The sequence below is a fragment of the Ips typographus genome, linkage group LG16, assembly GCF_016097725.1.
Source record: "Ips typographus isolate SLU linkage group LG16, UJ_Ityp_2.0, whole genome shotgun sequence".
Taxonomy (NCBI): Eukaryota; Metazoa; Arthropoda; class Insecta; order Coleoptera; family Curculionidae; genus Ips; species Ips typographus.
Genome location: NC_138437.1, coordinates 1,697,201 through 1,706,702, shown reverse-complemented (window position 1 = coordinate 1,706,702; position 9,502 = coordinate 1,697,201). Strand labels below are relative to the sequence as shown.

The following is a 9,502-nucleotide window of genomic DNA, read 5'->3' as shown; positions in this document are numbered from 1 at the left end:
CAGTTAAAGTAAGTTTGACACTTACTTTCATTTGCACCTTCGTACTTTGGCGAGGTTTGAAGTTTGGTTTTGACTGTGACAGTACTGGTGAAAAACGGCACAGTCTGAACGATTCCTGAATTTCCTGACAACTTGTCACTTTAACTTTCTAAATTTCTCATTTCTATGTTAGAAGTTCATTTTTCTGGTACAAATATTTAATTAGTATACATGAAGAGTATAAAGCTAAAACTTTTAGTATGGTGTGTGTGTTGGTGTTGAAGAATGTGTAAGTGGCGCAAACCAAAGGCAAACAAAGTTTTTCCGATTAGAAACTTTTAAGAAATTACCTCGGTAAGCCGCGTTAAAATCTTACCTGTATTTTACAATGTTAATTACATATCTTACATATCAGCGGCCCTCCCATGTACCGTCTTTTCATTTTCCCATTGGTTTATGAACAACGCGGTCGGCCTTTCATTGGCAGAGGACAGAAGAAGGCGCATGTACTTGGCTTTATCTGGAAAATATTAAACGCTAGCCGTAGTATTCTTCGCGCCCTCGGGAAAGTGGCTAGTGTCAGTTCGGTCCTGGTCACGGAAAACACGCGGTCGAATTTTTCATCATTTTCTCCGAAACTTTTCCGGAAAAATACGCAATGCGAGTTTACGGACTGTTGGTAATTGGATTTTTTGGCTTTCTTTGTATTATAGTTGATGCTTCCACTTCTTCAGGTGGATCTTCAGCAAATGGTAAGTGTTTGTTTACTTTTTCACTTTCTTTAGGTCTATCTACATTAAAGTGATTCTTGGCGTAGCTGACCAACTTTTTAAATTAAAGCCATCTATAATAATGTAGAATTTATTTACAAACAAATTCTCCACGAACCAAAAATATTCAATGATTGTTTTCATATTTAGAGAATCTGTTAGTAAAATAAACCGGGGGGAGTCAAAATTCCCATCAATATGTTAGTACTATCAGATCTTTTAATGTTGCACTATAAATAATAAATTTCGCCTTATTAAAACCTACTTTTGAATACAGACAAAAAGTAATATCAAACCAGTAGCAAAGATTCAGTTTTGTAGGATTCAATAAGCTGTAATTGGAATTAAAACGCAGGGATCCGCAGAGCAGCGCTAGTTTATTAAGTTTATTTTGCAATTCATAAAAGTTTTACTGTAAAATAATATTGGTATTAATATTCTGCAATATTTAAATCAGCAGCCCGCTTATGTGAAAGTGGGGTAACTGTGTTTAGTAAATAATTAATATCTTTTGGAATCCGATATAATAATTTAGGAGTTGATTGCATAATGTGTGAAGAAACTTTCAAGAATTATTGTTGGGTTACTAAAAAGTAGATAGTAGGCAGATTTTAATTTGTTTAAAATTTATGACAGTAACAAGCGATGATTACTGTAATTTAAAAATATATGGTATATATGACTGGTTCAGTGAAAAATTAAAAGTTTTTATTCTTCTAGTTGATGAGATATTTAATTCAAAATTCTTCTAAAACACCAAAAGTAAAACAGCAAAATGTTTGTCATACTATTTTCTGTATCGAAGAGTTGATGTTTTTTTGCATATAAATTCAAATAATTGTTCTGATTAAAAAATGCAATGATAAAAAACTGGAACGAGATCCACCAATCAAAGGTTTAAAAAGACTACATTTTCAACGCACTTGCAAAGTGGAGACCACAAACAATGATGACCTAACCTAACCGAATTTGGTTAGTCTTATTTATGGGGTTGGAGATCTTAAAGAACGGGCACCAATATGAAAAATATTCAATAATAGTGAAAATAAACTTTAACAAACCTTAACCTTATATTTTTGAAACAAAAGAGAGTTCCAACCGAGAGGTAGACCGCCTATAATTTTTTGTACACCAAAATTGCCTTTTTGCATACAAAATACCTTGAAATGCCTTTAAAATACTTCCCAATGCTTCCATTATTGCTCAAAATGCCTCAAACTGCTTTGGAATATATCAAAATGACTTTAAATTATTTAAACTGCCTCAGGATACCTTCAAATGTGTACACATTTGTAGCATTCTTAAATTTAGTTATAAGTCCCCTGGTATTGAGATAATGATAAAACTTTGAAAAATGGTAAATTAAATTTAGACAGTTGTTAAAACTAAAATTGCAAAATATACGTTACTTGACGTTGAAAATGCAATTCTGCATGTTCATGCAACACTGTAAAGGCCAGTTGACATCTGTCAAAATTAATCACGTGACTTTTAAAATATGATTGAAAATTTAAAAATTTGGTAAATTAAATTTAGACAGTTGTAAAAGCTGAAATTGCAAGAGACACATCACCTGACTTTGATTATGCCATTTTAAAGCTTGAAACACTGGCAAAGCAAACCGACACATGTCAAAAACAGTCACGTGACTTTAAAATGTATTTAAATGTTGATCATTTGGTAACTTAAATTTAGACAGTTGCAAAAGCTGAAATTGTAAAATACACGTTATGTGACGCTAATAATACAATTTTGAGCTCGCAACACTGTAAAAGCCAGTTGACATTGTCAAAAACAGTCACGTAAACTTCAAAACGCAGTTTAGACTTTGAAAAACTTAAATTGCAAAATATACGTTACTTGACGTTGAAAATGCAATTCTGCATGTTCTTGCAACACTGTAAAGGCCATTTGACATCTGTCAAAATTAGTCACGTGACCTTTAAAATTTGGTAAAATACATTTAGACTATTTTAGACAGTTGTTGGAGCTGAAATTGCAGAGACACATCACGTGACTTTGATTATGCCATTTTAGAGCTTGCAACACTGTCCAAGCCAACTGACACCTGTCAAAAACAGTCACGTGACCTTAAAAATGTAGTTTAAATGTTGAAAAATTGGTAAATTATTATAATAATTTGTAATAAATATTGTTTTAACTCAATACCATGTAACAAAGATTTTACCATAATAATTACATGTGCCTTTGCTGTTCTGTTCAATTTTCAGTCAATTTTGTTACATTAATACACTTCATTTTGAAATATACAGACAATGCCTCAAAATACTCTCAAATGCCTTATAAATATCTCAAAATGCCTCGTAATGCGTCATAATACCTCGAGTATGTACATCAAATTACCTCGGCGATCTACCCCTCGGTTCTAACATAAGGTTGTTCAATACAAAATTAATTATTAAACCATTTAACCAACTTTTTTAAGGTCCTGATTAAAATTAATTAATAAAAGTATAAAGGTTATCAATTGGCCTTTCACACTGATCACAGTGGTTTAACCACATTGTAATTTAGTAATTTGCTAACAGTATATAATCGGGACAAAGCTTTGAGCTTACATATTTTACAATGTGAGTATTACAGAATGCATGATATTTGATAGACCACAATGGTATTTAATGACATAACGTTATTACATTTTAGCTATAATTGTTGTTGTTAGTCTTGCTTATACATGTACGCTTTCTTTATGGCTTGGTTACCTTACGTAATAAAGGATGCTTGATGTATCACATCAGAAATAATATTTATTTATGCTTTCTATAAAAATTGGACGGTTTCTTTGAAACACAACATAAAAGGTAACGAAAGTTTGGTCTCTTTCCGTACGAAGTTTTGGAAACGTTTGTTTTATAATACGTGTCAACGTTAAGCAGATATTTAAAAGTGTGAACATCTGTGTTTTCTCAAACTATTGTATACACTGACTTAGTAAGTCAATTTTAAAGGTTCATTGACAGCAAGTTAAATTGTAAAGGAAAACATTTTTAATATTGAAATTGGCATAGAAAAGTTCTTTGGTACTATATTTGTACATACATTTGACAGAATTCATACTAGAAAACCATACTTGACTGACTGATGATGATTTAACTATATTTGCTTATTATTAAGTTGATCTTTGTAGATGAGAGAGTTACAGGGTGTCAAACTTGATAATTTGAATTAAGGATTAATTGAAATCTACTGAAATATGATCAAAAAGCTACTAGGGGATCTTGATCTTTTAGAATAGAAACTTCTTCTAATTTGTACAGTGTGGAGTGCTACTCATCAACCACGCAGCTTCTTTTCCTTTTCTTTTTCTAAATCCATCACGTCGAAACTAAGTACTTTAGTAAAACGGACTTTCTTCAATTAATTATGTAAATTAGTAGTAGGAAGTTATTACTCTGTGGGGTTTAGCATCTAAGGGATCTCATCCACTAATTCTGAAAATGTCATCTTTTCCCGTCTCACTCTGTCAATAGAGAGTTTAACCCGAAAAATATTTTTACATCCAATTTTTTAACTGACGCTTCTTTAAGAATTGTATTTTGTTTATACTAGAATTGTATTTAATTTTCGGGATGATCAATATGTATGGATATGGTAGAATAAAGGAGAAGTTCTAAACAATTGTCTCTTTACAGTGAGCACAACTATCTACTCCAGAAGCGTAGAAAAATTGTTGACAAACAGAGACATAAGTGTGAATTGAAGCATTAAGCAATATAGACAGAATTAACATTGTCATGAAAATGACAAAATTTATACTACAATCAAAGTGGATAATAAACTCTCAGAAGAAGTAAAACTACAACGTAGTGTGAAGCAAGGATGTGTACTACATCGCCGCTATTATTTAATCTTTATTCGGAAGAAATCATTCAGAGAGCACTGGAGGAAACAATGGGAGTAAAAGTTAATGGAATATCCATTAACAATATCCAATATGCACACGACACCATACTTTTTGCCCAAACAATAGAAAATTATAGAGCTTGGTTGGACTTATTTTAATTATCAAATCAAATCAAATCGACTGAAAGCATTTGGGATGTGGTCATATAGAGGGATCTTAAGAAAATGTTGGGTAGACATGGTAACAAATGAGGAGGTACTGGGACAATTAAAATAAGGAAACTGCAATATCTGGGCCATGTGATGAGGGGAGAGAAATACTCATTTCCTGGTGAAGTAACCTCAAGAAATAGTACAGCGGTAGTTCTATTGAGTTGTTTAGAGCTGCAACATCAAAAGTGAGAATAGCTATGATAATAGTCAATCTTCTGAGAGAAGATGACACTTGACTTGACAAGACTATAAAACAGGATAGGAACAATCAAAGAATCTGGGTGCATGAGTGTAGTACCACAACGAAATACAACAGAGGATGTGTGGAAACCTGCTCAAAAAGTGTATGCTAACCAATCAATATATATTTTTAATTTGACGAGAATGAGAGCAGTTTTTTTGATAAACTGTTGTCCGTATGTCAAATTAGTCTAACAAAGTTTTCCCACAGGAAGACATTATCCTCAGAACAACATCTAATGGTGACACTTGGTCTTTTAGCTACTGGAAATAGCTTTTCAAGCCTATCCTATGCATTGATACCATATGCATGACTATTCCAAAGACTTGTCAGTTTTTGGAAAATAACATAACATGGCATTTCTTCTTGGTGATTCTGCCACAGATATCTACCAAAATCATCAATTTTTGGTGAAAAATTTTGTACAGTGCAGATGGTCGTTCTTATTTTATTAAGTATTCCTATACTAGGGTCCTTGTTGAAACCTTCACCAGTACAATAATGTTTTCTTTTACCTTATAGAACTGTCGTTCCAGGGCTTGCCCAAAAAAAAATTCAAAGGAACTGAGGTTATTTTTGTATCACTGAAACTTTGATTGTTTTAGATGTACTCAATGTGTTTTGTCCAGACAAATTAGTATTACTTGATGAACTTAAACATCAATTTCTAACCAACAGGATCAACCATCAATTCATGAAACTATATACCTTTTTAAAAATAAAAACTCGTTTTACCTACGCCGAGACACACTACATCCGTATAGAATATAAAGTTCCGTAAGATTAGAAAGTAGAAAACGAAATTTCCCCAGTCCTGAACTGATTTATGAAAGTTAGGCCTAAGTTAGAACAGAGTTATTTTTGCGAGGGTTGAGTTCTTAACATCTTCGATAGTGAACTTTAAGAGAATTTCAATTGCATTTACAAGGTCGAGTGGAGTTGAATATATTTCTGTAACGTTAAATCTCGTAAGGGTAGAGACAGGGGCGTCGTACATACGACATTTGTCCCATCAAAAATCGAAATTAATTTTTTAACGCGTAAGTAAAAGCCACTTGCGCCATTCATCGTCACCCTAATTTTGGCTAAACAGGCATTATTTAGCGATAATGTAATAGCTTGCACCCTGCCATACGTTGATTAGGGGGCTGCCGAGCGCTTTACCATGTTTTTCCCTTACATGTCAGTGGTGTAGTGTGGCGTGATTTATTATCTGCCCTATTCTAAGGAAGATAGTGACGCACCTGCTGTTCAGTTTCTTGTTTCGCCGCAATAATACACCTTTCTTTATTATATTTCATATACAGCAAAAAAATTAATGATTCTCCGTTAGTATATGTCAGGGCTACCTACACTTTTTACTGTGATTAGTCGTTGGAAAAGAGAATGGCACTGAACAAGGACTGTCCTTCTGTTCTTCCCCTACTGTAATACTTATCGACAGGAGCAATGAATCCGAACTAAATATTTCACCCCTATATTGGATAGAAAGTCACTGTCAAATTTAACGGCTTTTGTCGGGGGAGGATTCTAACCGCAGATGACAGCCTTAAAGTGGTAATTGGGTTTCGTTTCTCTTTTTTGCGGGGACATATTTATAATGTCACGGTTTTTCCGTTTGTCACGCTTCTACCACCGACCCTTAATAGAACTTCTTTCCGCCTTATGAGCATTTCTTTCCGACCTTTTAAAATTTCTAACGATCTCTCCTTTGTTTATTAAATCACAATGTTTACGCTCGTATTTTTCAGTTGCTCGAGATATTCTCTTTGACTACCGGATTCTCTGTTGGATTTCTGTATGGCCCGTAATTATTATTGTCTTTTCAGCGTCAAACTTAATGTTCCAGCTAAAATTCATATTCGGTTTTATTTTGTGCAAATACTTCTCGGAGCTGCGGAGAAAATTTGGGTTTTTAGTTTTCTGCTTTCTTCCCTACTATCAACCTTTCTAATCAGATTAACAATTTTGGTAACTATTGTTTCATTCCTTTGAATATGTTCATCTTGAAGTCACTGAAGCGTATTTTCTCCAGCTACGTACTGTATAGTATTAGTATTTCAAAATGCATTACAGTAACATTTGTATTGTTTGCAATATAATTATTTGATACTGAAATATACATTTTTTCAAATGGAATACCTATTATTTTATTTAATTTTCAGAATCTCCCTTGAAAATAAAAGATGATTTTATTAAGGTGAAATATGCCTAAACTTTAGTTTCTCAGATATTCGTTATTTTCTAAAAATGTTGGAGATTATTTTGGATAAAATATCTATTATCATTTTCTAACAACAGACATACATATTCTCTGTCCCAGAAGAAGTGGCAGTGACGACATTTACTATGACGTCATATTGAAATTCGCTTATGTCTTATATTAGATCTCAACATTTTCTTTGATATTTTGTGGTTGCCAGCTTGAGAGTATTTTTGTGTGCCGTTGTAGAGTGTTTTTAAAAAACTACTGTTTTTTGGTACCGACAGATTAAGGAAAAGTTTCTGGTATTGCCCTGTAATAAAATTGTATCCCAACGAAGTGCGTTTGTGGTAAAAATTTTAGACCTCTAACTTAAGCTTTTTCTGAGATATTCAAGAAAAACAACGAAAAACTAGAGTCAACTTTGACGAGCTCTAGGGGCCAAACGGTACAACTTAACCCTGTCCGTTATCGTAACGTGATAGCCGCATTCAGTAGCTTTCCTTTGTGATATAGTATGTCTATACAGAATGTTTCAAATAAGCGAGTTATGAACGATTTTTGGGCCTACTAACAGCAGCCATAATGGATTCTTCTCAATCAAACTGACCATTCTTACTAAGTAATACTAACTTTGAAACTGGGGAACACAAATTTGACGTCCATTTTGCTTTAGCGAGTTAAGAAAAATTTTGATTTTTTTTTAATTTTTCGGTCTTTGGATTTGACTGGAAAACGGGAAGCTGAGTGTAAAACTTTAAAATAGATTGTTTTACCATAAGGTTTAAACTTGTCTCAATAGAACATTATTTTGCTATAATATTTCTCTTCACACATTTTCTAAAGTGGTTATGGTAGATTTTATTATCAACCACTATACTGAAATACAAAAGTTATCCGGGCTTATAAGCCGTGGTCCAATGGAATTTCTTCCTAAGAGGAAGGGAAGACATTCCATTGGACCACGGCTTATAAGCCCGGATAACTTTTGTATTTCAGTTTTAACCGGCCGTGAAAGCCTTCATAGTCTGATAACCACTATACTGTTCCATAAAGAAGGAGACCAAACAAACCTGGAAAATTTTCGCCTCATAACTCTTCTTAGAGATCTATACAGGCTCTTTACCAGAATTATAACATCAGGACTGGAAAACAAACTCGAACTCTATTAACCTAGAGAGCAAGCAGGATTCAGATCCGGGTTTAGAACAAACGACCACTTGTAGAGCATCAAGATCCTCATAGAAAAAACAGTTAATCTACAAGAAGCAATCCCCATAAAACTCGGAAGAGGAGTCAGACAGAGGGATACCATGTCCCCTAAAATGCTTATAACCCTATTGGAACACGTTTAAAAAAAACTGGGTTACCAAAGAAATCAATATTTACGGTCAGAAACTTTCGTTTCGTGGACTATATAGTCTTAACATCAGACAACCTAGGGGAGGCGACACAAATGCTCTATGAGCTGGAGGACGCATGTTCTGGGGTTGCCTTGAAAACGAACTTCTCTAAAACTAAGATAATGACCAACTTTGTTATGAGTGAAAGCAGTAACATCTAAAGTGGTTATGGTAGATTTTATTAACAACTACTATACTGCTCCATAAAGAAGGAGACAAAACAAACCTGGAAAATTATCCCCTCATAACTCTTCTTAGTGATCTATACAGGCTCTTTACCAGAATTATAACATCAAGACTGGAAAACAAACTCGAACTCTATTAACCTAGAGAGCAAGCGGGATTCAGATCCGGGTTTAGAACAAACGACCACTTTCAGAGCATCAAGATCCTCATAGAAAAGACAGTTAATCTACACGGAGCCAGCAGGCCCATAAAATTCGGAAGAGGAGTGAGACAGGAGGATACCATGTTCCCTAACTTGCTTATAACCGTATTGGAACACGCTTCCAAAAAACTGGGTCACCAACGGACAGGTCAGAAACTTTCGTTTCGCGGACGATATAGTCTTAACATCAGACAACCTAGGAGAGGCGACACAAATGCTCTATGAGCTGGAGGACGCATGTTCTGGGGTTGAAAATGAACTTCTCTAAAACTAAGATAATGATCAACTTTGTCATGAGTGAAAGGATTAACATCGGAAACAACGAAATAGAGTTACAAATACGTATACTTAGGTCATGAAGTTAGAAAATCTAGAGATGACCAGACATGTGAACTCAGCAGAAGTATCGGTCTTGGGTAAGCGGCCTATGGTTGACTGAAA

General features: G+C 34.1%; 1 protein-coding gene across 1 annotated transcript in view; it reads left to right on the top strand.

Annotated features, from left to right (window-relative positions):
• The first annotated feature begins 545 nt into the window (after positions 1-545).
• The window catches only part of LOC145738595 (neurotrimin-like), a 214,040-nt gene continuing 205,083 nt past the window's right edge, over positions 546-9,502 (top strand). Inside the window, exon 1 of the mRNA XM_081993459.1 lies at positions 546-731. Coding sequence (XP_081849585.1) covers positions 638-731 — 94 coding nt within the window. The 5' untranslated portion in view covers positions 546-637. The remainder of the gene's footprint in view (positions 732-9,502) is intronic.